General features: G+C 43.8%; 1 protein-coding gene across 2 annotated transcripts; it reads left to right on the top strand.

Moving 5' to 3' along the window:
* Positions 1–4,324: 4,324 nt before the first annotated feature.
* On the top strand, positions 4,325–27,455 carry LOC135538865 (protein phosphatase 1 regulatory subunit 12C-like). 2 transcript variants are annotated; one of them, XM_064964757.1, is made up of 20 exons: positions 4,325–4,732; positions 5,271–5,445; positions 5,556–5,686; positions 5,973–6,091; positions 6,380–6,539; positions 6,760–6,904; positions 7,093–7,167; positions 7,787–7,866; positions 8,629–8,738; positions 8,845–8,909; positions 9,087–9,217; positions 20,953–21,040; positions 21,156–21,273; positions 23,855–23,964; positions 24,460–24,524; positions 24,618–24,657; positions 24,879–24,983; positions 25,462–25,512; positions 25,701–25,751; positions 26,195–27,455. In XM_064964757.1, the coding sequence occupies exons 1-20, from the start codon at positions 4,509–4,511 to the stop codon at positions 26,279–26,281; spliced, it is 2,130 nt and encodes a 709-aa protein (XP_064820829.1). In that variant the 5' UTR covers positions 4,325–4,508; the 3' UTR covers positions 26,282–27,455. The 2 variants fall into 2 exon arrangements, with proteins under 2 accessions (XP_064820829.1, XP_064820825.1); XM_064964753.1 differs by having other exon boundaries at positions 4,328–4,732; positions 9,084–9,217.

Here is a 27,455-nt window from a genome sequence, read left to right on the forward strand (position 1 = left end):
GATGATCGTGGACTTCAGGAAACAGACCCCTATCCACATCAAAGGGACAGCAGTGGAGAAGATGGAACGTTTTAAGTTCCTCGGCGTACACAAACAAACTGAAATGGTCCACCCACACAGACAGTGTGGTGAAGGCGCAACAGTGCCTCTTCAACCTCAGGAGGCTGAAGAAATGAGGCTTGTCACCCAAAATCCTGACAAACATTTACAGATGCACAATTGAGAGCATTCTGTCAGGCTGCATCACAGCCTTGTACGCCAACTGCACCACTCTCAACCGCAAGGTTCTTCAGAGGGTGGTGCAGTTTGCACAACGCATCACCGGAGGCAAACTATTCCATGACACCTACAGTACCCGATGTCACAGGAAGGCCAAAAAAATAATTAAGGACATCAACCACCCGAGCCACTGCCTGTTCACACCGCTACCATCCAGAAGGCAAGGTCAGTACAGGTGCATCAAAGCTGGGACCGAGAGACTGAAGAACAGCGTCTATCTCAAGGCCATCAGACTGCTAAACAGCAATCACTAACTCAGAGGCCGCTGCCTACATTGAGACCCAATCACTAGCCCCTTTAATAAATGGATCACTAGTCACTTCATGCAATCCACTCTAAATAATGCAATTGTAATAATGTTTACATATCTTACATTACTCATCACATGTATATACTATATTTTATACTATCTATTGCACCTTGCCTATGCCACTTGGCCATCACTCATCCATATACATATTCTCCCCTGTAGATTTGTGTGTAGTAGGTAGTTGTTGGGGAATTGTTAGATATTACTGCACTGTCGGAACTAGAAGCACAAGCATTGCTACACTCGCATTAACATCTGCTAAACACGTGTATGTGACAAATAAAATAGTTTTTGATTTTCAAAAATACCTAGCCATAGCTTCCAAGTTAGCTACCATGCTAGACTGTTGGTTTATAAAAGCCAAAGAAACTTGTTTATGAATTTCTCATGCATTTAAATGGCTAGGCAAATAGCCTGGCTAGATCGCGAATAGCAGTCTAATGTTGCTAACTGACCAACCATGAGCTACCTAGCTAGATAACAGGCATTTTTAATTAAAAACTTGTCCAAGACAGTTCACAGAATTGTCCATTTAAACAACTTGAACCAATTTATGATTTACTAAATTTAGCAGTTAGTCCAGAGATTCTTAACTTTGCCTCAATTCTGCAGTCTCTTCCATATCATCATGGCCCTGGTGAGATGTGAAGCTTGACAGACATTTGTAGTTCTGTATGATTACAGATTAGCATTTCATTTTTGACAAGTCACATTGTCCAAGAGAGATTTGAACTGTTTAAAACCTCATGCCAGTCTAAGTCTACACGAAACAGACCTTTTTTTGAAGAGTTTCTAAAATCCAATGGTTTTATGGGTATAATGACACATCCACTGTGGGGCACAGTGGAGTTGTCATAATACCCATAAAACCTAGTGGTCACACAGGGAAATGGTTCCAACTGTTTTTTCACCATTCATTTTATCCATTGTGGATTTTCATGAGTAAAGTTTGATTTGATTTTATGACATTACAGCTGTAGAATATTTAACTGCCATTTTCACATGAGTGCAGTTTTTCATTAAACATTTAATTGATAACACTTGACACACTAATCAAATAGTGGGAAGGATCCTATAAGTCAAGACTGAATGCATGTACCACTCCGAATAAATAAAGCCTTTCAAGATTGGTTATGATACTACAACACACTACACTGGATGTCGAAACAATTCAATTCTGGATGTCAATAGATTTTTAGATTCAGTCTCATGACAACATTCTAGGACAGAGTAATCACTCACTCATCTAAGTCTTTCATCCGGGGTAATCTGATGAGTGATACAGTGCATTCAGAACTTATTCAGAGCCCGTGATTTCCCCCCACATTTTGTTACGTTATAGCCTTATTATAAAATTGATTAAATTGTTTCTTCCTCTCATCAAGCTATACCTCATAATGACAAAGCAAAAACAAATTTTCTGCAAATGTACATTAAAAGAAAAACTATCACATTCAGACCCTTTACTTAATACGTTGAAGCACCTTTGGCAGCGATTACAGTCTCAAGTGTTCTTGAGTTTGATGCTACAATCTTGGCACACCTGTATTTTGAGAGTTTCTCCCATTCTTCTCTGCAGATCCTCTCAAGCTCTGTCAGGTTGGATGGGGAGCGTCGCTGCACAGCTTTTTTCAGGTCTCTCCAGAGCTGTTTGATAGGTTTCAAGGCCAGGCTCTGGCCAGGCCACTCAAGGACATTCAGAGACTTGTCCCGAAGCAACTCCTGCGCCGTCTTGGCTGGGTCGTTGTTTTGTTGGAAGGTGAACCTGAGCACTTTGGAGCAGGTTTTCATCAAGAATCTCTATACTCTGCTCTGTTCATCTGTCCCTCGATCCTGACGAGTCTCCCAGTACCTGCCGCTGAAAACCATCCCCACAGCATGATCCTGCCACCACCATGCTTCACCCTAGGGATGCTGCCAGGTTTCCTTCAGACGTGACACTTGGCATTCAGGCTAAAGAGTCCAATCTTGGTTTCATCCTACTAGAGAATCTTGTTTCTTGTGATCAGTCTTTAGGCACCTTTTGGCAAATTCCAAGCGGGCTGTCATGTGCCTTTTACTGAGGAGTGACTTCCGTCTGGCCACTACCATAAAGGCCTGATTGGTGGAGTGTTGCAGAGATGGTTGTCCTTCTGGAAGGTTCTCCTATCACCACAGAGGAACTCTGGAGCGCTGTCAAGAGTGACCATTGGGTTCTTGCTCACCTCTTTGACCAAGGCCCTCCTCCCCCGATTGCTCAGCTTGGCCGGGGCGGCCAGCTCTAGGACATGCACTGGCAACTGTGGGACCTTATAGACAGGCGTGTACCTTTCCAAATCATGTCCAATCAATTGACTTTACCACAGGTGGACTCCAATCAAGTTGAAGAAACATGTCAAAGATGATCAATGGAACAGGATGCACCGGAGATACATTTCTAGTCTCTTAGCAAAGGGTCTGAATACTTATGTAAATAAGGTTTCTGTTTTATAAATGTGCCAAGATGTCTAAACCTGTTTTCACTGTCATTATGGGGTAGTGTGTAGATTGATGAGGAAAAACATGGATTCAATTCATTTTAGAATAAGGTTGTAATGTTACATAATGTGGAAAAAGTCAAGGTCTGAATACTTTCCGAATGCACTGTGTAATTGATAACGTAGCTCTTCCCTGGAGAATGTTGACAGCAGTATAAAACATGGTACTTTTTAACTCACTGACACAGGATAAACTTTATCCCTCATGGCCCTGAACAAACCGGTAAATTGCCAGTCACTCTGGCTGTACTTCTCCACATGACCAGGCTTATAGTGGTCTTCTCAATTTTTAATGCTCTTATGCTTATCCTTTAAAAAAGCCATAAACGTCTGAAATAGACACCACAGTCGACATACTGTACAGACAATTATCTAGGCTAAGTAAAACAAAATGATTGTATGATCTACTGCTCTGCTAGCTGAACAATTATCTAGGCAAATTAATACAAACATGTTCTAATCTACTGCTTTGCTAACTAGCTAGCTAAAGTGTAGTCAGTGGTTAACTAAGACAGAAAGGGGACAGAAGAATGTCTACACTTTATTAAATTAATTTAAATACTGCACATGGAATCATCTTGGATTGGATACATGTCTCTGATTGCGCTTGCTGAGGTCGTCTATGTTGGTAATTAGCGTTTCGAATGTGAGAGTAAATTGAGGCAAATATATTGATAAAACTCACCTTGTCTGAGAGAGAATTAAACGGTTGTCAAAACTGTCACAGCAAGGTAAGCCTACACCAAACACACACTTAATTCACAACGTGAAAAATGTATGGAATTATTTCCATGTTTTACCGCTAGGTTTTATAGGTGTTAGGACCCGCCCACTGTGGCTGACTATTGGGCAAAACAGACAGGGTTGGCTTTGATTGTGGACAACATGTAAACTATATTTTGTCTCCAATGTTTATTGAAAACATAAATACACTTGTCTCTCAAATACATAGTTACATTGTTCGTTAATTAGCTAGTCAATTTTTGTCACATTAGCATAGACATTGCATCAGTCTAAACACCCCAACACAATATATGGTATCAATAACCAGATTAAACTAGCTGAAATGAGACACCTACGATGCCCCAACATGGCAGCTTCTTGTCATTGTTGCTATCTGGCCATCCAGAATCACAACAACACACAGACTTCTGCCTCCATTGAAGCGTGCGCATCGTTTTTGTTGCCAGCTAACCCATCTACGGGAGAGCCACTCCTTAAGCAGACCGGAACTGTGACACATTTTTTCAATGGTTAACGGCCTGAGTGGGACATCTTCATTTATGCACCATCTTTGGCTTCACACCCAGTGTTTTGAATAAGGAAGTGAAACTATACACATGGAGGGTGTGTCTTTTCTATCGAATATATATTTTATTGAATAAAGTCCTTGTCGGATAATAATGGGGGACACAGCAAAGGATAAACGGAAGGAACAATTGAAGCGCTGGTCCGGTTCAAGCACCGAAAGAGAACCGGCTGTGCCCAGGCGAAGGTGGCGGGGCGATGTCGAGGATGTAGGCGGCTCGGAGGCCGTGAACAACGCCGTTTCAAAGGACCATTCTCAGGATGTGGAGGGAAGCGGATCGACCACCGGGGAAGCCCATAGTATTCTACTCAAACGAAGGTACTGTATTGTCAGATTGATGCATTACTACATAGCCAGCTAGCTAGGTTCTCGCTAGCTAGCTAGTACTATACCGGATGCTATTCAGGAATGCTGTGCGTGGGCTAGGCACTTGCTAGCTAGCTTTACTGATACTTGAATGTTTATCTCGCTAACTAGCTATGCCTGTAATCACAACAATGGCACATTCGTGTGTGCTTGTCTACTAGTAGATTTAGAACAGTTCTCTACAGTATTCGACGGGATACTATGTAGCTAACACACCTACATTGACTGGCTAGTCATTTTGGAAAGCTAGCAGGCAGTTAACTAGTCAGCCAGCAACATAGTTAAGTTAGCTAACTACATATCTAGTTATCTACAGACCGCCACTGTTGTTGACAACCTCTGGCTTTAACATGGACTGTTTGGAGGAGGGGAATATGATCTGCCTTTAATGTATGCAAATAATGAGGTTTGAGTAGCTGCTGGAGTGCTGGTAAAATATTAACTTTTTAATATCCTGAGTATTGTCACTAAATGATGACCTCGACTGTAGGAGGCGAGTGCGGTTTGATACTGCTGCAGAGTTCCTGGCAGCTTGTGCCAGTGGTGACACCGATGAGGCCCAGGAGATGCTGAAAGATGCAAGAGAGACTGAAGGCAAAAATGGAGACTATCAGGGAGAGGTTGTGAATTGTGCCAATGCTGACGGAATCACAGCTCTTCACCAGGTAAGGACTTGTGGTAAATGAGTAGAATCTAGTGTCTGTGTATTGACTCTACAACCTATAGTCATACTGGAGCTATGAATATCATCATCCTCTCTCCTCATTCACTGTAGGCTTGTATAGATGGGAGCATGGAGGTGATGGTCTTTCTCCTGGCTCAGGGTGCCAACATAAACCAGGTGGACAGTGAGGGCTGGACTCCGCTGCATGTGGCAGCCACCTGTGGGAACCTGGAGATTACTGAGTATGTACAGTATAGTATATCACTTCAACATCAGGCAATAGAATAGGGGCTACATATGAAAGCTTTCTACATTCCTCTGTTATAATGTTGGGCATTCGTTGCAATTGAGTTAACCCGATTTGGTAGCCTTAGCCTCCCTGTGCCAATGTTTCTCCATTCAACAATGCTGTATTGTTGTCTGGTACAGCAGGGCCTGTAATGCTGGCCAACTGCATTTTGTTTACTCTTGGTTATGTGGCCTGTTTCTCTCTTGTGGATCTTTTCAAACTCTCTTTCTATATCTCAGTTTCCTTTTGCAGCAGGGTGCGTCTCTCACTGCTGTGAACTGCGATGGCGACGTCCCCCTAGATATAGCTGAAGACGAGGCCACTGAGTCGCTCCTGCAGCAATACACGGTGAGACAAGGTGAGTACTGTACTACCAACACAGGGAGGAAACAAAGGAGAGATTCAGGGTGATGAGTGTTGTGGTGTCTGATTTATAAAGACTTGCTTAGGTACAGAGAAGGAAGCGAAGCCAGGGCACACTCTTAGCCAATGTTTGGCTTGTGATGCTGTCACGTTTTATATCGAGCTAAACAAGAATAAGGCTCCCCCTTTTTTCAATGGAGTTGAGAGAGGAAAAAGCTTCACGACTACCACTTTTTCAACATTCTTGTTCAGTTGTTGATTATACATTTCATTCCCGTCTCAGGTGTGGACGTAGAGGCAGCTAAGCGGGTGGAGGAGGAGCAGATCATGAAAGATGCCAGAGCCTGGCTGACAGAGGGGCTTCCCTCAGAACTACGGAATCCCAAAACTGGGGCCACTCCCCTGCATGTGGCTGCAGCCAAGGGCTACCTGGAAGCCATCAAGTGAGTGTCCATGACCGTGTCCCAATTCTCTCAAAACCCCTATTTTTCTTGTGTCTCCCTCAGTCTCCCTCACAGCCACTCTGACAAGCTCAATAACTCTTGAGTTTATGGAAAAAGAGGGCATTGTTAAAAAAACGAAGAGACAAAATGAATTAACTCAATTGCATAGGCTTTCTGCTTTGCTCTCTGTGCTAAGCCACTCTGTGTTGTTGTGGTTCAGACTGCTATGCCAGTGTGGTCTGGACGTGTCAGAGATGGACTGTGATGGCTGGACGCCTCTCCACGCAGCGTCACACTGGGGGCAGGGAGATGCCTGCAGGATACTGGCTGAACAGCTCTGCGACATGGAGGCCTGCAGCAATGGGGTGAGACCGACTAGAGCCATACACATGTATACCAGTGGAGGCTGGTGGGAGGAGCTATAGCTAATTACAGTGAGCCCGTCTCTGTAGTATTTGTTACTACTTTCTGAAATGCTTGGATAATATAGCTTCGCCATGTGTTAGGAAGTGTGATATGCTCTATTTTCATTTTTGTAACGTCAACCCTGCAGGGTCAGACTCCGTTTGATGTCGCTGATGAGAGTGTTGTGTCACTGCTGGAGGAGCTGTCACAGAAACAAGCCAACGTGAGACTTCCCTTTTTTGTCACTGTTCATGTGTGCAAAATATTTATCTAGATGGCCAATACAAAACTGCCTGATTTGAGAAATATTAATTGTAGATTTCACATCTTTTCAGAATAGTGTAATTTGACTTGTTGCCATATTTGCCATGTAATATTAGGCTGTTCTGCAAAAGGCAGTCTTCCTATGTTTCTCTTACTGATGAGTGATGCTGTTCTGCAAAAGGCAGTCTTCCTATGTTTCTCTTACTGATGAGTGATGCTGTTCTGCAAAAGGCAGTCTTCCTATGTTTCTCTTACTGATGAGTGATGCTGTTCTGCAAAAGGCAGTCTTCCTATGTTTCTCTTACTGATGAGTGATGCTGTTCTGCAAAAGGCAGTCTTCCTATGTTTCTCTTACTGATGAGTGATGCTGTTCTGCAAAAGGCAGTCTTCCTATGTTTCTCTTACTGATGAGTGATGCTTTTCTGCAAAAGGCAGTCTTCCTATGTTTCTCTTACTGATGAGTGATACTGTCATGACTCTTGCTACTATATTTGCCTTGCAATATTATTATTATTATGTGCGTTATCTAACGACAGTGGTCATATTTTTGTCACTGATGACCGAGTGTCCCTTCACAGTGGCGTAATGAGCAGTCCATAATGGACAGACAGAACCCTGCAGGCTCTACTGCTGCGAAAGCTGATAACAAACGACGGAGGTCAGTATATGCCTTATTATTACTGCATCTGATAACAAACGACGGAGGTCAGTATATGCCTTATTATTACTGCATCTGATAACAAACGACGGAGGTCAGTATATGCCTTATTATTACTGCATCTGATAACAAACGACGGAGGTCAGTATATGCCTTATTATTACTGCATCTGATAGGTTAGGTTGGAGTTGGAGTAAATGTGGTGGGCTTGGCCTCATGCAGAAAGATGGTTTTGTCTTCCTTAGAAATGTAGATGAGATACAATTGGATAGTTCTTCACTTGACTGTTATTGTACAAAGATGGCTGACTATGAAAAGCCGTCTTCCTTGTTTTTTTAACCTTTTTAACTAGGCAAGTCAGTTAAGAACAAATTCTTATTTTCAATGATGGCCTATGAACAGTGGGTTAACTGCCTGTTCAGGGGCAGAATGACAGATTTGTACCTTGTCAGCTTGGGGATTTGAACTTGCAACCTTCCGGTTACTAGTCCAGTGCTTTAACCACTAGGCTACCCTGCCGCCCCAGGGCAGCCTAAATAATAGCAGGGAGATTGTGTTGGACAGTGTCAGAACTGGATGTGTTCCTGCAATGAATTTCATGGCTACATTCCGATCATTATCTCCTCCCATGTATGCACCAATCCAAAGCTTTTCAATGCACGGAGGGGAGTGAACGAGAGCACACTTTGGCAGAAGGGTAAAGAATATGAATGCAGCCTATTTCTGTGAAATGCTGATAGTAATCATCACCGTGTGTTTCAGGACCTCCGTGTGCAGGATGAGCAGTAGGGAGAAGATGAACGTGCAGGACCAGTCTAAAGAGAGGAGGTCTGAAGGCCTGGAGCTCAGCGAGGAGAAAGAGAGCAGCCCTGGTATAAAATATGGCTGATCTCTCTCTCTCACACACACACAGACATTTTGAATACCCATTCATGATTACCCACTGACCAGAGTACACCTCCTGTCTGACTTTCTTAGAAGGCTCCACTCTAACCAGTCCAGACACAGAGAGTGCCACCTCCACCGTCAGCCCCGCTGAAAAGGTAAGACATGTCTCAATGCATCTTAAGCTGTACTGTAGATGTTGTGTAGTCTACCTGGGCCTGTCGTGCTTTACACACAGAAAAATGTGAATCAGCAACAGTGACTCGATTACTGTCAAGAGGAATGTCATTATTTCTCTGTATCAACGTGGTCCTGTCTTGCCCGTGGTTCAGCAGACTCCAGAGGAGAAGGATGTGGAGGAGCGGGACCAGGACAGAGCCAGTCGTACAGCCCGGGTCCAGCCCACCCCCCAGAGGAAAGACCCCCTGGCTGATAGTCCCAACAACACCAACCCAGACAGACGGAAGTAAGAGCCACATGACACACAGTAAACACACATTAAAGCTTAGTGGCCTGGCACAACTACCGGAAAGATATGTGAATAGTTGGTGTAACAGGAGGCAGGGTGTGGCACATAAGAAGGAAGTGATGATGAGAGCTAATGAATCTCAACACTCAACACACAGGCAGTTGTTCAAGTACTATCAATGTGTTTTAGTAGTGGAGTCTGTGTCTTCTGCTGTAAATTAAGGGGATGTGCTTTTATGGAGGTGTTCTTATGGAGCATTCTGAATATACATCTTCTAGTGGAGCTGTGTGGGTGTGTTGGAGCATTCTGAATATACATCTTCTACTGGAGCTGTGTGGGTGTGTTGGAGCATTCTGAATATACATTTTCTACTGGAGCTGTGTGGATGTGTTGGAGCATTCTGAATATACATCTTCTATGGAGCTGTGTGGATGTGTTGGAGCATTCTGAATTTAAGGGTTCTAATGGAGCTGTGTGGATCTGTTCATCAAACCAGCAACATTTCGGTTACTGACCCAACTCTCTTGTTAGTCTTGATCGCCCACTGGAGCTGTGTGGATGTGTTGGAGCATTCTGAATATACATCTTCTAGTGGAGCTGTGTGGATGTGTTGGAGCATTCTGAATATACATCTTCTAGTGGAGCTGTGTGGATGTGTTGGAGCATTCTGAATATACATCTTCTAGTGGAGCTGTGTGGGTGTGTTGGAGCATTCTGAATATACATCTTCTAGTGGAGCTGTGTGGGTGTGTTGGAGCATTCTGAATATACATCTTCTAGTGGAGCTGTGTGGATGTGTTGGAGCATTCTGAATATACATCTTCTAGTGGAGCTGTGTGGATGTGTTGGAGCATTCTGAATATACATCTTCTAGTGGAGCTGTGTGGATGTGTTGGAGCATTCTGAATATACATCTTCTAGTGGAGCTGTGTGGATGTGTTGGAGCATTCTGAATATACATCTTCTATGGAGCTGTGTGGATGTGTTGGAGCATTCTGAATTTAAGGGTTCTAATGGAGCTGTGTGGATCTGTTCATCAAACCAGCAACATTTCGGTTACTGACCCAACTCTCTTGTTAGTCTTGATCGCCCACTGGAGCTGTGTGGATGTGTTGGAGCATTCTGAATATACATCTTCTAGTGGAGCTGTGTGGATGTGTTGGAGCATTCTGAATATACATCTTCTAGTGGAGCTGTGTGGATGTGTTGGAGCATTCTGAATATACATCTTCTAGTGGAGCTGTGTGGATGTGTTGGAGCATTCTGAATATACATCTTCTAGTGGAGCTGTGTGGGTGTGTTGGAGCATTCTGAATATACATCTTCTAGTGGAGCTGTGTGGATGTGTTGGAGCATTCTGAATATACATCTTCTAGTGGAGCTGTGTGGGTGTGTTGGAGCATTCTGAATATACATCTTCTAGTGGAGCTGTGTGGATGTGTTGGAGCATTCTGAATATACATCTTCTAGTGGAGCTGTGTGGATGTGTTGGAGCATTCTGAATATACATCTTCTAGTGGAGCTGTGTGGATGTGTTGGAGCATTCTGAATATACATCTTCTAGTGGAGCTGTGTAGATGTGTTGGAGCATTCTGAATATACATCTTCTAATGGAGCTGTGTGGATGTGTTGGAGCATTCTGAATTTAAGGGTTCTAATGGAGCTGTGTGGATCTGTTCATCAAACCAGCAACATTTCGGTTACTGACCCAACTCTCTTGTTAGTCTTGATCGCCCACTGGAGCTGTGTGGATGTGTTGGAGCATTCTGAATATACATCTTCTAGTGGAGCTGTGTGGATGTGTGGATGTGTTGGAGCATTCTGAATATACATCTTCTAGTGGAGCTGTGTGGATGTGTTGGAGCATTCTGAATATACATCTTCTAGTGGAGCTGTGTGGGTGTGTTGGAGCATTCTGAATATACATCTTCTAGTGGAGCTGTGTGGGTGTGTTGGAGCATTCTGAATATACATCTTCTAGTGGAGCTGTGTGGATGTGTTGGAGCATTCTGAATATACATCTTCTAGTGGAGCTGTGTGGATGTGTTGGAGCATTCTGAATATACATCTTCTAGTGGAGCTGTGTGGATGTGTTGGAGCATTCTGAATATACATCTTCTAGTGGAGCTGTGTGGATGTGTTGGAGCATTCTGAATATACATCTTCTATGGAGCTGTGTGGATGTGTTGGAGCATTCTGAATTTAAGGGTTCTAATGGAGCTGTGTGGATCTGTTCATCAAACCAGCAACATTTCGGTTACTGACCCAACTCTCTTGTTAGTCTTGATCGCCCACTGGAGCTGTGTGGATGTGTTGGAGCATTCTGAATATACATCTTCTAGTGGAGCTGTGTGGATGTGTTGGAGCATTCTGAATATACATCTTCTAGTGGAGCTGTGTGGATGTGTTGGAGCATTCTGAATATACATCTTCTAGTGGAGCTGTGTGGATGTGTTGGAGCATTCTGAATATACATCTTCTAGTGGAGCTGTGTGGATGTGTTGGAGCATTCTGAATATACATCTTCTAGTGGAGCTGTGTGGATGTGTTGGAGCATTCTGAATATACATCTTCTAGTGGAGCTGTGTGGGTGTGTTGGAGCATTCTGAATATACATCTTCTAGTGGAGCTGTGTGGGTGTGTTGGAGCATTCTGAATATCATCTTCTAGTGGAGCTGTGTGGATGTGTTGGAGCATTCTGAATATACATCTTCTAGTGGAGCTGTGTGGATGTGTTGGAGCATTCTGAATATACATCTTCTAGTGGAGCTGTGTGGATGTGTTGGAGCATTCTGAATATACATCTTCTAGTGGAGCTGTGTAGATGTGTTGGAGCATTCTGAATATACATCTTCTAATGGAGCTGTGTGGATGTGTTGGAGCATTCTGAATTTAAGGGTTCTAATGGAGCTGTGTGGATCTGTTCATCAAACCAGCAACATTTCGGTTACTGACCCAACTCTCTTGTTAGTCTTGATCGCCCACTGGAGCTGTGTGGATGTGTTGGAGCATTCTGAATATACATCTTCTAGTGGAGCTGTGTGGATGTGTTGGAGCATTCTGAATATACATCTTCTAGTGGAGCTGTGTGGATGTGTTGGAGCATTCTGAATATACATCTTCTAGTGGAGCTGTGTGGGTGTGTTGGAGCATTCTGAATATACATCTTCTAGTGGAGCTGTGTGGGTGTGTTGGAGCATTCTGAATATACATCTTCTAGTGGAGCTGTGTGGATGTGTTGGAGCATTCTGAATATACATCTTCTAGTGGAGCTGTGTGGATGTGTTGGAGCATTCTGAATATACATCTTCTAGTGGAGCTGTGTGGATGTGTTGGAGCATTCTGAATATACATCTTCTAGTGGAGCTGTGTGGATGTGTTGGAGCATTCTGAATATACATCTTCTATGGAGCTGTGTGGATGTGTTGGAGCATTCTGAATTTAAGGGTTCTAATGGAGCTGTGTGGATCTGTTCATCAAACCAGCAACATTTCGGTTACTGACCCAACTCTCTTGTTAGTCTTGATCGCCCACTGGAGCTGTGTGGATGTGTTGGAGCATTCTGAATATACATCTTCTAGTGGAGCTGTGTGGATGTGTTGGAGCATTCTGAATATACATCTTCTAGTGGAGCTGTGTGGATGTGTTGGAGCATTCTGAATATACATCTTCTAGTGGAGCTGTGTGGATGTGTTGGAGCATTCTGAATATACATCTTCTAGTGGAGCTGTGTGGATGTGTTGGAGCATTCTGAATATACATCTTCTAGTGGAGCTGTGTGGATGTGTTGGAGCATTCTGAATATACATCTTCTAGTGGAGCTGTGTGGGTGTGTTGGAGCATTCTGAATATACATCTTCTAGTGGAGCTGTGTGGATGTGTTGGAGCATTCTGAATATACATCTTCTAGTGGAGCTGTGTGGATGTGTTGGAGCATTCTGAATATACATCTTCTAGTGGAGCTGTGTGGATGTGTTGGAGCATTCTGAATATACATCTTCTAGTGGAGCTGTGTAGATGTGTTGGAGCATTCTGAATATACATCTTCTAATGGAGCTGTGTGGATGTGTTGGAGCATTCTGAATATACATCTTCTAGTGGAGCTGTGTGGATGTGTTGGAGCATTCTGAATATACATCTTCTAGTGGAGCTGTGTGGGTGTGTTGGAGCATTCTGAATATACATCTTCTACTGGAGCTGTGTGGGTGTGTTGGAGCATTCTGAATATACATTTTCTACTGGAGCTGTGTGGATGTGTTGGAGCATTCTGAATTTAAGGGTTCTAATGGAGCTGTGTGGATCTGTTCATCAAACCAGCGACATTTCGGTTACTGACCCAACTCTCTTGTTAGTCTTGATCGCCCACTGGAGCTGTGTGGATGTGTTGGAGCATTCTGAATATACATCTTCTAGTGGAGCTGTGTGGATGTGTTGGAGCATTCTGAATATACATCTTCTAGTGGAGCTGTGTGGATGTGTTGGAGCATTCTGAATATACATCTTCTAGTGGAGCTGTGTAGATGTGTTGGAGCATTCTGAATATACATCTTCTAGTGGAGCTGTGTGGATGTGTTGGAGCATTCTGAATATACATCTTCTAGTGGAGCTGTGTGGATGTGTTGGAGCATTCTGAATATACATCTTCTAGTGGAGCTGTGTGGATGTGTTGGACCATTCTGAATATACATCTTCTAGTGGAGCTGTGTGGGTGTGTTAGAGCATTCTGAATATACATCTTCTAGTGGAGCTGTGTGGGTGTGTTGGAGCATTCTGAATATACATCTTCTAGTGGAGCTGTGTGGATGTGTTGGAGCATTCTGAATATACATCTTCTAGTGGAGCTGTGTGGATGTGTTGGACCATTCTGAATATACATCTTCTAGTGGAGCTGTGTGGGTGTGTTAGAGCATTCTGAATATACATCTTCTAGTGGAGCTGTGTGGGTGTGTTGGAGCATTCTGAATATACATCTTCTACTGGAGCTGTGTGGGTGTGTTGGAGCATTCTGAATTTAAGGGTTCTAATGGAGCTGTGTGGATCTGTTCATCAAACCAGCGACATTTCGGTTACTGACCCAACTCTCTTGTTAGTCTTGATCGCCCACTAGAGCTGTGTGGATGTGTTGGAGCATTCTGAATATACATCTTCTAGTGGAGCTGTGTGGATGTGTTGGAGCATTCTGAATATACATCTTCTAGTGGAGCTGTGTGGATGTGTTGGAGCATTCTGAATATACATCTTCTATGGAGCTGTGTGGATGTGTTGGAGCATTCTGAATTTAAGGGTTCTAATGGAGCTGTGTGGATCTGTTCATCAAACCAGCAACATTTCGGTTACTGACCCAACTCTCTTGTTAGTCTTGATCGCCCACTGGAGCTGTGTGGATGTGTTGGAGCATTCTGAATATACATCTTCTAGTGGAGCTGTGTGGATGTGTTGGAGCATTCTGAATATACATCTTCTAGTGGAGCTGTGTGGATGTGTTGGAGCATTCTGAATATACATCTTCTAGTGGAGCTGTGTGGATGTGTTGGAGCATTCTGAATATACATCTTCTAGTGGAGCTGTGTGGGTGTGTTGGAGCATTCTGAATATACATCTTCTAGTGGAGCTGTGTGGATGTGTTGGAGCATTCTGAATATACATCTTCTAGTGGAGCTGTGTGGATGTGTTGGAGCATTCTGAATATACATCTTCTAGTGGAGCTGTGTGGATGTGTTGGAGCATTCTGAATATACATCTTCTAGTGGAGCTGTGTGGATGTGTTGGAGCATTCTGAATATACATCTTCTAGTGGAGCTGTGTAGATGTGTTGGAGCATTCTGAATATACATCTTCTAATGGAGCTGTGTGGATGTGTTGGAGCATTCTGAATATACATCTTCTAGTGGAGCTGTGTGGATGTGTTGGAGCATTCTGAATATACATCTTCTAGTGGAGCTGTGTGGGTGTGTTGGAGCATTCTGAATATACATCTTCTACTGGAGCTGTGTGGGTGTGTTGGAGCATTCTGAATATACATTTTCTACTGGAGCTGTGTGGATGTGTTGGAGCATTCTGAATTTAAGGGTTCTAATGGAGCTGTGTGGATCTGTTCATCAAACCAGCGACATTTCGGTTACTGACCCAACTCTCTTGTTAGTCTTGATCGCCCACTGGAGCTGTGTGGATGTGTTGGAGCATTCTGAATATACATCTTCTAGTGGAGCTGTGTGGATGTGTTGGAGCATTCTGAATATACATCTTCTAGTGGAGCTGTGTGGATGTGTTGGAGCATTCTGAATATACATCTTCTAGTGGAGCTGTGTAGATGTGTTGGAGCATTCTGAATATACATCTTCTAGTGGAGCTGTGTGGATGTGTTGGAGCATTCTGAATATACATCTTCTAGTGGAGCTGTGTGGATGTGTTGGAGCATTCTGAATATACATCTTCTAGTGGAGCTGTGTGGATGTGTTGGACCATTCTGAATATACATCTTCTAGTGGAGCTGTGTGGATGTGTTAGAGCATTCTGAATATACATCTTCTAGTGGAGCTGTGTGGGTGTGTTGGAGCATTCTGAATATACATCTTCTAGTGGAGCTGTGTGGATGTGTTGGAGCATTCTGAATATACATCTTCTAGTGGAGCTGTGTGGATGTGTTGGACCATTCTGAATATACATCTTCTAGTGGAGCTGTGTGGGTGTGTTAGAGCATTCTGAATATACATCTTCTAGTGGAGCTGTGTGGGTGTGTTGGAGCATTCTGAATATACATCTTCTACTGGAGCTGTGTGGGTGTGTGTTGGAGCATTCTGAATTTAAGGGTTCTAATGGAGCTGTGTGGATCTGTTCATCAAACCAGCGACATTTCGGTTACTGACCCAACTCTCTTGTTAGTCTTGATAACTGGAGCTGTGTGGATGTGTTGGAGCATTCTGAATATACATCTTCTAGTGGAGCTGTGTGGATGTGTTGGAGCATTCTGAATATACATCTTCTAGTGGAGCTGTGTGGATGTGTTGGAGCATTCTGAATATACATCTTCTAGTGGAGCTGTGTGGATGTGTTGGAGCATTCTGAATATACATCTTCTAGTGGAGCTGTGTGGATGTGTTGGAGCATTCTGAATATACATCTTCTAGTGGAGCTGTGTAGATGTGTTGGAGCATTCTGAATATACATCTTCTAATGGAGCTGTGTGGATGTGTTGGAGCATTCTGAATATACATCTTCTAGTGGAGCTGTGTTGGAGCATTCTGAATATACATCTTCTAGTGGAGCTGTGTGGATGTGTTGGACCATTCTGAACATACATCTTCTAGTGGAGCTGTGTGGGTGTGTTAGAGCATTCTGAATATACATCTTCTAGTGGAGCTGTGTGGGTGTGTTGGAGCATTCTGAATATACATCTTCTACTGGAGCTGTGTGGGTGTGTTGGAGCATTCTGAATATACATTTTCTACTGGAGCTGTGTGGATGTGTTGGAGCATTCTGAATTTAAGGGTTCTAATGGAGCTGTGTGGATCTGTTCATCAAACCAGCGACATTTCGGTTACTGACCCAACTCTCTTGTTAGTCTTGATCGCCCACTGGAGCTGTGTGGATGTGTTGGAGCATTCTGAATATACATCTTCTAGTGGAGCTGTGTGGATGTGTTGGAGCATTCTGAATATACATCTTCTAGTGGAGCTGTGTGGATGTGTTGGAGCATTCTGAATATACATCTTCTAGTGGAGCTGTGTGGATGTGTTGGAGCATTCTGAATATACATCTTCTAGTGGAGCTGTGTGGATGTGTTGGAGCATTCTGAATATACATCTTCTAGTGGAGCTGTGTGGATGTGTTGGACCATTCTGAACATACATCTTCTAGTGGAGCTGTGTGGGTGTGTTAGAGCATTCTGAATATACATCTTCTAGTGGAGCTGTGTGGGTGTGTTGGAGCATTCTGAATATACATCTTCTACTGGAGCTGTGTGGGTGTGTTGGAGCATTCTGAATATACATTTTCTACTGGAGCTGTGTGGATGTGTTGGAGCATTCTGAATTTAAGGGTTCTAATGGAGCTGTGTGGATCTGTTCATCAAACCAGCGACATTTCGGTTACTGACCCAACTCTCTTGTTAGTCTTGATCGCCCACTGGAGCTGTGTGGATGTGTTGGAGCATTCTGAATATACATCTTCTAGTGGAGCTGTGTGGATGTGTTGGAGCATTCTGAATATACATCTTCTAGTGGAGCTGTGTGGATGTGTTGGAGCATTCTGAATATACATCTTCTAGTGGAGCTGTGTAGATGTGTTGGAGCATTCTGAATATACATCTTCTAATGGAGCTGTGTGGATGTGTTGGAGCATTCTGAATATACATCTTCTAGTGGAGCTGTGTGGATGTGTTGGAGCATTCTGAATATACATCTTCTAGTGGAGCTGTGTGGATGTGTTGGAGCATTCTGAATATACATCTTCTAGTGGAGCTGTGTGGATGTGTTGGAGCATTCTGAATATACATCTTCTAGTGGAGCTGTGTAGATGTGTTGGAGCATTCTGAATATACATCTTCTAGTGGAGCTGTGTGGATGTGTTGGAGCATTCTGAATATACATCTTCTAGTGGAGCTGTGTGGATGTGTTGGACCATTCTGAATATACATCTTCTAGTGGAGCTGTGTGGATGTGTTGGACCATTCTGAATATACATCTTCTAGTGGAGCTGTGTGGGTGTGTTAGAGCATTCTGAATATACATCTTCTAGTGGAGCTGTGTGGGTGTGTTGGAGCATTCTGAATATACATCTTCTAGTGGAGCTGTGTGGATGTGTTGGACCATTCTGAATATACATCTTCTAGTGGAGCTGTGTGGGTGTGTTAGAGCATTCTGAATATACATCTTCTAGTGGAGCTGTGTGGGTGTGTTGGAGCATTCTGAATATACATCTTCTACTGGAGCTGTGTGGGTGTGTTGGAGCATTCTGAATTTAAGGGTTCTAATGGAGCTGTGTGGATCTGTTCATCAAACCAGCGACATTTCGGTTACTGACCCAACTCTCTTGTTAGTCTTGATCGCCCACTGGAGCTGTGTGGATGTGTTGGAGCATTCTGAATATACATCTTCTAGTGGAGCTGTGTGGATGTGTTGGACCATTCTGAACATACATCTTCTAGTGGAGCTGTGTGGGTGTGTTAGAGCATTCTGAATATACATCTTCTAGTGGAGCTGTGTGGTTTGTGTTGGAGCATTCTGAATATACATCTTCTACTGGAGCTGTGTGGATGTGTTGGAGCATTCTGAATATACATCTTCTAGTGGAGCTGTGTGGATGTGTTGGAGCATTCTGAATATACATCTTCTAGTGGAGCTGTGTGGATGTGTTGGAGCATTCTGAATATACATCTTCTAGTGGAGCTGTGTGGATGTGTTGGAGCATTCTGAATATACATCTTCTAGTGGAGCTGTGTGGATGTGTTGGAGCATTCTGAATATACATCTTCTAGTGGAGCTGTGTGGATGTGTTGGAGCATTCTGAATATACATCTTCTAGTGGAGCTGTGTGGATGTGTTGGAGCATTCTGAATATACATCTTCTAGTGGAGCTGTGTAGATGTGTTGGAGCATTCTGAATATACATCTTCTAATGGAGCTGTGTGGATGTGTTGGAGCATTCTGAATATACATCTTCTAGTGGAGCTGTGTTGGAGCATTCTGAATATACATCTTCTAGTGGAGCTGTGTGGATGTGTTGGACCATTCTGAACATACATCTTCTAGTGGAGCTGTGTGGGTGTGTTAGAGCATTCTGAATATACATCTTCTAGTGGAGCTGTGTGGGTGTGTTGGAGCATTCTGAATTTAAGGGTTCTAATGGAGCTGTGTGGATCTGTTCATCAAACCAGCGACATTTCAGTTACTGACCCAACTCTCTTGTTAGTCTTGATCGCCCACTGGAGCTGTGTGGATGTGTTGGAGCATTCTGAATATACATCTTCTAGTGGAGCTGTGTGGATGTGTTGGAGCATTCTGAATATACATCTTCTAGTGGAGCTGTGTGGATGTGTTGGAGCATTCTGAATATACATCTTCTAGTGGAGCTGTGTAGATGTGTTGGAGCATTCTGAATATACATCTTCTAATGGAGCTGTGTGGATGTGTTGGAGCATTCTGAATATACATCTTCTAGTGGAGCTGTGTGGGTGTGTTAGAGCATTCTGAATATACATCTGCTAGTGGAGCTGTGTGGGTGTGTTGGAGCATTCTGAATATACATCTTCTAGTGGAGCTGTGTGGATGTGTTGGACCATTCTGAATATACATCTTCTATGGAGCTGTGTGGATGTGTTGGAGCATTCTGAATTTAAGGGTTCTAATGGAGCTGTGTGGATCTGTTCATCAAACCAGCAACATTTCGGTTACTGACCCAACTCTCTTGTTAGTCTTGATCGCCCACTGGAGCTGTGTGGATGTGTTGGAGCATTCTGAATATACATCTTCTAGTGGAGCTGTGTGGATGTGTTGGAGCATTCTGAATATACATCTTCTAGTGGAGCTGTGTGGATGTGTTGGAGCATTCTGAATATACATCTTCTAGTGGAGCTGTGTGGATGTGTTGGAGCATTCTGAATATACATCTTCTAGTGGAGCTGTGTGGATGTGTTGGAGCATTCTGAATATACATCTTCTAGTGGAGCTGTGTGGATGTGTTGGAGCATTCTGAATATACATCTTCTAGTGGAGCTGTGTGGGTGTGTTAGAGCATTCTGAATATACATCTGCTAGTGGAGCTGTGTGGGTGTGTTAGAGCATTCTGAATATACATCTTCTAGTGGAGCTGTGTGGGTGTGTTGGAGCTTTCTGAATATACATCTTCTACTGGAGCTGTGTGGGTGTGTTGGAGCATTCTGAATTTAAGGGTTCTAATGGAGCTGTGTGGATCTGTTCATCAAACCAGCGACATTTCGGTTACTGACCCAACTCTCTTGTTAGTCTTGATCGCCCACTGGAGCTGTGTGGATGTGTTGGAGCATTCTGAATATACATCTTCTAGTGGAGCTGTGTGGATGTGTTGGAGCATTCTGAATATACATCTTCTAGTGGAGCTGTGTGGATGTGTTGGAGCATTCTGAATATACATCTTCTAGTGGAGCTGTGTGGATGTGTTGGAGCATGGGTATAGTTTACCCATTAGCCACCTTTTTTACCACTACATCACTGATGTTAATACAGAATCGTAAGTTAATATGCTAATAATTCATGTGAATATGATAAAACGATCATCTGTGTGCTCCATTTATGTCTGTTTGTGCGGAGCTTGATTAATAATGCCTTGGAATAAATGTGAACACAACATCATTTGAGAAAATTGATATCTATGTATAGAGTTGATTATCTTATGCAATTCATCATTACAACTGACTGAACATTTTCTGATGCTACTCGTTAGTGTGGATCATTTCTGATAATTTCCCCTTTCAGGGGTATAACATTACAATTGTGTATAGCTAATAGGTTTTGTGTTTGTAGATTGACTGAGGTGAATGAACCTAGAGCAGCCAAGGTGATAATGGCTGGGGTCGAAATAGCATTTTAAAGTTTATTTAATTGTATATAAATGCGAGAGAAAAAACCTCACTAAAACCCCCAACCCTGGTTATGGCTCTGAATCTAAGAGTTCTAATAGAGCTGAATGGATGTGTTCTTTTGAAGCATTGTGAATCTAAGGGATCTAATGGAGCTGTGTGGATGTTTGCCCCTCAGGTTCCAGGCCCCTGTAAGAGACGAGGAGTCTGAGTCTCAGAGGAAAGCACGATCACGCCTCATGCGCCAGTCTCGCCGCTCCACACAGGTACTGGTCACAATAAACCATCTCTTTACGGCTCTTACAGAGGATTTAAAATGGATCTTGTCACCTTAACTGACCATAAATAATAAACATGACTTTTGCTTGTTTCCTGTGACAGGGTGTGACGCTCACTGACTTGAAGGAGGCAGAGAAGAGCGTAGCCAAACCGGCTGATCCACCACCAAGCAACATCCTGCATGTCAGCCCTATAGTCACCATAACACCTGCTGAGAGAGGTGAGTGGGACTGTGGTGGGTACATCCTGCATGTCAGCCCTATAGTCACCATAACACCTGCTGAGAGAGGTGAGTGGGACTGTGGTGGGTACATCCTGCATGTCAGCCCTATAGTCACCATAACACCTGCTGAGAGAGGTGAGTGGGACTGTGGTGGGTACATCCTGCATGTCAGCCCTATAGTCACCATAACACCTGCTGAGAGAGGTGAGTGGGACTGTGGTGGGTACATCCTGCATGTCAGCCCTATAGTCACCATAACACCTGCTGAGAGAGGTGAGTGGGACTGTGGTGGGTACATCCTGCATGTCAGCCCTATAGTCACCATAACACCTGCTGAGAGAGGTGAGTGGGACTGTGGTGGGTACATCCTGCATGTCAGCCCTATAGTCACCATAACACCTGCTGAGAGAGGTGAGTGGGACTGTGGTGGGTACATCCTGCATGTCAGCCCTATAGTCACCATAACACCTGCTGAGAGAGGTGAGTGGGACTGTGGTGGGTACATCCTGCATGTCAGCCCTATAGTCACCATAACACCTGCTGAGAGAGGTGAGTGGGACTGTGGTGGGTACATCCTGCATGTCAGCCCTATAGTCACCATAACACCTGCTGAGAGAGGTGAGTGGGACTGTGGTGGGTACATCCTGCATGTCAGCCCTATAGTCACCATAACACCTGCTGAGAGAGGTGAGTGGGACTGTGGTGGGTACATCCTGCATGTCAGCCCTATAGTCACCATAACACCTGCTGAGAGAGGTGAGTGGGACTGTGGTGGGTACATCCTGCATGTCAGCCCTATAGTCACCATAACACCTGCTGAGAGAGGTGAGTGGGACTGTGGTGGGTACATCCTGCATGTCAGCCCTATAGTCACCATAACACCTGCTGAGAGAGGTGAGTGGGACTGTGGTGGGTACATCCTGCATGTCAGCCCTATAGTCACCATAACACCTGCTGAGAGAGGTGAGTGGGACTGTGGTGGGTACATCCTGCATGTCAGCCCTATAGTCACCATAACACCTGCTGAGAGAGGTGAGTGGGACTGTGGTGGGTACATCCTGCATGTCAGCCCTATAGTCACCATAACACCTGCTGAGAGAGGTGAGTGGGACTGTGGTGGGTACATCCTGCATGTCAGCCCTATAGTCACCATAACACCTGCTGAGAGAGGTGAGTGGGACTGTGGTGGGTACATCCTGCATGTCAGCCCTATAGTCACCATAACACCTGCTGAGAGAGGTGAGTGGGACTGTGGTGGGTACATCCTGCATGTCAGCCCTATAGTCACCATAACACCTGCTGAGAGAGGTGAGTGGGACTGTGGTGGGTACATCCTGCATGTCAGCCCTATAGTCACCATAACACCTGCTGAGAGAGGTGAGTGGGACTGTGGTGGGTACATCCTGCATGTCAGCCCTATAGTCACCATAACACCTGCTGAGAGAGGTGAGTGGGACTGTGGTGGGTACATCCTGCATGTCAGCCCTATAGTCACCATAACACCTGCTGAGAGAGGTGAGTGGGACTGTGGTGGGTACATCCTGCATGTCAGCCCTATAGTCACCATAACACCTGCTGAGAGAGGTGAGTGGGACTGTGGTGGGTACATCCTGCATGTCAGCCCTATAGTCACCATAACACCTGCTGAGAGAGGTGAGTGGGACTGTGGTGGGTACATCCTGCATGTCAGCCCTATAGTCACCATAACACCTGCTGAGAGAGGTGAGTGGGACTGTGGTGGGTACATCCTGCATGTCAGCCCTATAGTCACCATAACACCTGCTGAGAGAGGTGAGTGGGACTGTGGTGGGTACATCCTGCATGTCAGCCCTATAGTCACCATAACACCTGCTGAGAGAGGTGAGTGGGACTGTGGTGGGTACATCCTGCATGTCAGCCCTATAGTCACCATAACACCTGCTGAGAGAGGTGAGTGGGACTGTGGTGGGTACATCCTGCATGTCAGCCCTATAGTCACCATAACACCTGCTGAGAGAGGTGAGTGGGACTGTGGTGGGTACATCCTGCATGTCAGCCCTATAGTCACCATAACACCTGCTGAGAGAGGTGAGTGGGACTGTGGTGGGTACATCCTGCATGTCAGCCCTATAGTCACCATAACACCTGCTGAGAGAGGTGAGTGGGACTGTGGTGGGTACATCCTGCATGTCAGCCCTATAGTCACCATAACACCTGCTGAGAGAGGTGAGTGGGACTGTGGTGGGTGAAAATGTGCTGTTTTCATGTAATAATAGTAAGGCCATTCAGGAAGACAGGATTATGAATCCTAGTTTGAAAAGTTTAGTGTCAGGAAAACATCAAGTTGGCAATATCAAATGCATCCTCTAGCCTTAGTGTCTGTTAAGGGATCAAAATTGCAACCAAAACTCGTTTGACTTGGCAGTCACATTGGCACACATTTTTTTGTGTGTTTTTTTGTTGTTGAATTTTACACCATATCATGTGCTGGTGCCGTCAACAGGAAGAATTGTGCCACCGGTGGAAAAAGTTAGTTTAGAGCCATGCTGTTGAATGCCTTTTGATCTATCAATGTCATTCTGTTCCAATTGTATTGTAGACACCGACCCAGTGAAGGAGGTCGGGTCCGAGGGAGAGACGCGGTTAGGAGTGAGGGACCGGCGGAAGGGAAGGAGAGAGAGACGCTCCACCGGGGTGGTTCAACTAGGGGTAAGCAGAGGAACCCCTTCATACATATTCATAGTATTCGTGCTAGAGCTATTGATGTCTTTGTTCTAATCGTTTGACCATTTCCTCTTTGTATAAACTGATTGAACTTTAATTTGACTATCAACCAATATCACTCTTTCTTGTCCATTTCCAACATGCCACAAGTACAACGTAAATGTTATGTCCTACAAAGACAAAGAGGAAATGCAACAGTATGTTGTAACCTTGTACTCAGAACAGGAACTCCATACCCCCCCCCCCCCTTTTTCAGTTGTGTAATTGCTACATTTCTGTATTTTGACTGCTTTATAGTGTAGACCTGAAATATAGGACTCCCCCTCCCCCCCCAAAATGTTGGAATCTGATGGTTTGTCACAAAAGTGGTCTTGTATTACAATGCCTGGTCAAATCTTAGTTGTCAATGTCAAACGTGCTATTGTCAACGTGGTCTTTGTTACAATGTTCATTATACACTGTATCTATTTTTCTTACAAGAATGAACATTTGGATGCAATGGATGAAACCCAACAGGATGAAAACCATCGTCATAGTTCACCCAGGTAACTGTTTTTTAATTTCTATACTACAGTATACTGAATTACTAAACCTCTTTTGTATTGCATAAATCATGTACTCTATGTCTATCTTTGCAGTGAGCCTCAGTTGGGAGATTCTTCACCAGAGTACAAAATGGTATTGTTGACAACTCCCAGTGATTTTTAAATACACACATTCTTCAGGCACTTGAAAGATGGAAGCTAAGGTTTTAATAAGTGAGAGAATAACATGCTCTGTTTGGGAATGAATGGATGCAGCTGACTAGCTGGGAAATAGGAGTTTAAACCGCTTAAACGGAATGTATTTAGAACTGCAGAGGCTATGACCTGAATCCCTGTATGTGTGTCGCCCCCTAGCTGTACATGTCGGTGCTGCAGGAGAACAGCCTGCTCAGAGACAAGCTGCAGGAGACGGCACTGCTGCTCAGCCAGAGCAAAGTGGAGCTGGAGAGACTCCGACAGGTGAGGATATGATCCGGTCTGGATTTTGATGACCATTGTTCAAGATCCATGGCGTATAGAAAAGCCATGTGCCATGACTATTTTCCTTATCTTCTCTCGCTCATAACTACAGATAGGGAACTACAGATAAGTCTGGATATGATTACCAGGTATTCCATTTCAATATATTAGATCCACATAGCAGTGGAAAGGAGGGAGACAAAGAGTATTGGGACACCGTCAGTCTGTCAGGGAGGCAGATCCTAGAAGTGCTGTCGCTGGTCATGTGGCGGGACCTGACGGTGTTCTGTGTCCGCCTCTGACGATGTGGAGAGAAGTTACGTTGTGTAAGAGACAGTACACAGTATTGTTAGGAACAAAAAGATGGATTCCAGATAGCACACAGAATGTGTTGGAATTTATCTTGCTCGGCTTCTGTGTTTAGCTGTGCATGTCAATGACTGGCCCTGTTGTAACTGTGTCCGTGTCTCCATTGCAGAGTCAAGAGAGCAACACCGAGAGGCCGGCCCTGCTGGAACTGGAGCGATTTGTGAGTCCCCTCTTAAACTGCCCGTGTTCATGTTTTAGGGTCCATTTCACTGTTAGCTTCCCAATTCAGGACATTATTAATTTATTGGATCAATTGAGGTCAAATGGAATATAACCTAATGTCATTAGCTGTAAAGGCTGCATACCTATGTGGGAGTGAGTTAAAAAATCAGTCTGTTTTACTCGCAGGAGAAGAGAGCACTCCAGAGAAAAGCAGTGGAACTGGAGGATGAGCTGAAGGTATAAGGGAATTGTTCAGTCACCGGGGCTAGCCTATTCAACTTGTCTGTTTAGACTTGAATTAACCTGCATAATTGTTAGCATTGATTATGTGCTTTGGGATCCTACTGACTACCCAAAACAACCTCAAACAACCCAACATACTGACCCCCCCCCCCCCCCCAAAAAAAAAAAAAATAAAACTAAACTACTGAAAACATTAACCACAAAAGTACTCAAACCAACTCCAAATTACACAAACATTAATGACAATCTACCCCAAACACTATGTAAAAAAAAAAACTGTGTTCTGAGAATATGGTTTTATTCTGTACTGTTCTACATTGCATTATCTGTAACATACAATAACCAATAGATTTCCATCAACTGATCACGATGATAAAAACAAACCATCTATTTGTCCCTGATGTCGTCTGTCCTCCCTGGTTATCGTGTATTTCCAGGTGCTGGTGGATCTCCGAGCAGACAACCAGAGGCTAAAGGATGAGAATGCCGCTCTCATCCGTGTCATCAGCAAACTTTCCAAATGATCCTCATCTCCCAAACCTCTAGATGGAGAAAAGTGTTCAAAGTTCCTGTCTCTTGCCCAACTCACAAGGCACATACCGGGAACAAAACCCAGCATCAAGAAAGACTGTGTTCTGCTCTGATAGAAGACCAACGATGCATTTGTTCAATGACATTTTTGGATTTATAACTGGAAAGAATAGTTTTTGCAGGGTTATTATTCGCCTTTGGTTTGGCTTCACTCATTACTAGATCTACTGTATAACAAGCTGAACTGCACCTCCTATGGATTCACAGGGTACTGTACGGTGTTCCTGTTCAAATTCTTTAAACATTTTTTTTTTTTTTTGACCTAAATATTTTGTGCTTTGCTTCTGAATTACCATGTTTAAGGATACATGTGTTTTTAAGATTTTAATAACCATGCAAAGTGAGCGCTTACGATAACGTCATGATCTTACTTCAGAGTACACACCACTAGACACCTAAACAGGACTGGGGGAGCGATGCAAACGGAAGGTGCTTCAGTTCTGAGGAGAGGCGGAGAAGGTTGTTATTAGGTTTTGACATGCATATTCCACAAAAATGTGCCAACCCCCCCCCCCCCCATTTACGGCTTGTTTGGCATGTTTGGGGTAAGGTGAAGTGATTGGCTTGTCTCTCTCAGGACGAGTCTGGGTCAATACTGTACTTGAGCTGACTACTGTTAAAGTTGGACCAAACTGTATGTGCATGTTAATTTTTTTTTGAATGTATATTTATGTGTATATTTATGTACAGGCGCCCTCTCCTCTTCCAGTGATGTAGTAGTAATGGTCTCTTTGATTTAGGAAAGGACTGAGATGCTGGGTGCTCATACTGTGACGGAGACCTGTTTAGTTAGTAGACAGGCAAGATGGGTCAAGTCTTTTGAATGTTTACTCCATTTTTAATGCATGCCAAATTGTATTTTGACAATGTGCCTTTCTATATATATATATATATATATATTTGTAATTAATATTTACACAACGTCAAATAAAATACAGAATGGTAAATTAAGCTCGCCATCTCCCGCCACAGTTCCTGTGTGGCGAAGAGAATCAAACTCATGATCAACACCTTACCTAATGGAGACATTAGGGAAGCACTGCATGTGTTAGTCAATGCTCATTTTATTTATATTGTGCTTTTCATTAAAGGTCCAATGCAGCTGTT

This window comes from Oncorhynchus masou, chromosome 5 (assembly GCF_036934945.1).
Source record: "Oncorhynchus masou masou isolate Uvic2021 chromosome 5, UVic_Omas_1.1, whole genome shotgun sequence".
NCBI classification, from domain to species: Eukaryota; Metazoa; Chordata; class Actinopteri; order Salmoniformes; family Salmonidae; genus Oncorhynchus; species Oncorhynchus masou.

Bases quoted from the DNA above. Each gene is read 5' to 3' on its own strand.
- LOC135538865 (XM_064964753.1), top strand. From the start codon at position 4,509: ATGGGGGACACAGCAAAGGATAAACGGAAGGAACAATTGAAGCGCTGG. The intron at 5,446-5,555 runs GTAAGGACTTGT...CATTCACTGTAG, and splicing joins GAATCACAGCTCTTCACCAG to GCTTGTATAGATGGGAGCAT. The intron at 24,658-24,878 runs GTATTGTTGACA...GTCGCCCCCTAG, and splicing joins CTTCACCAGAGTACAAAATG to CTGTACATGTCGGTGCTGCA.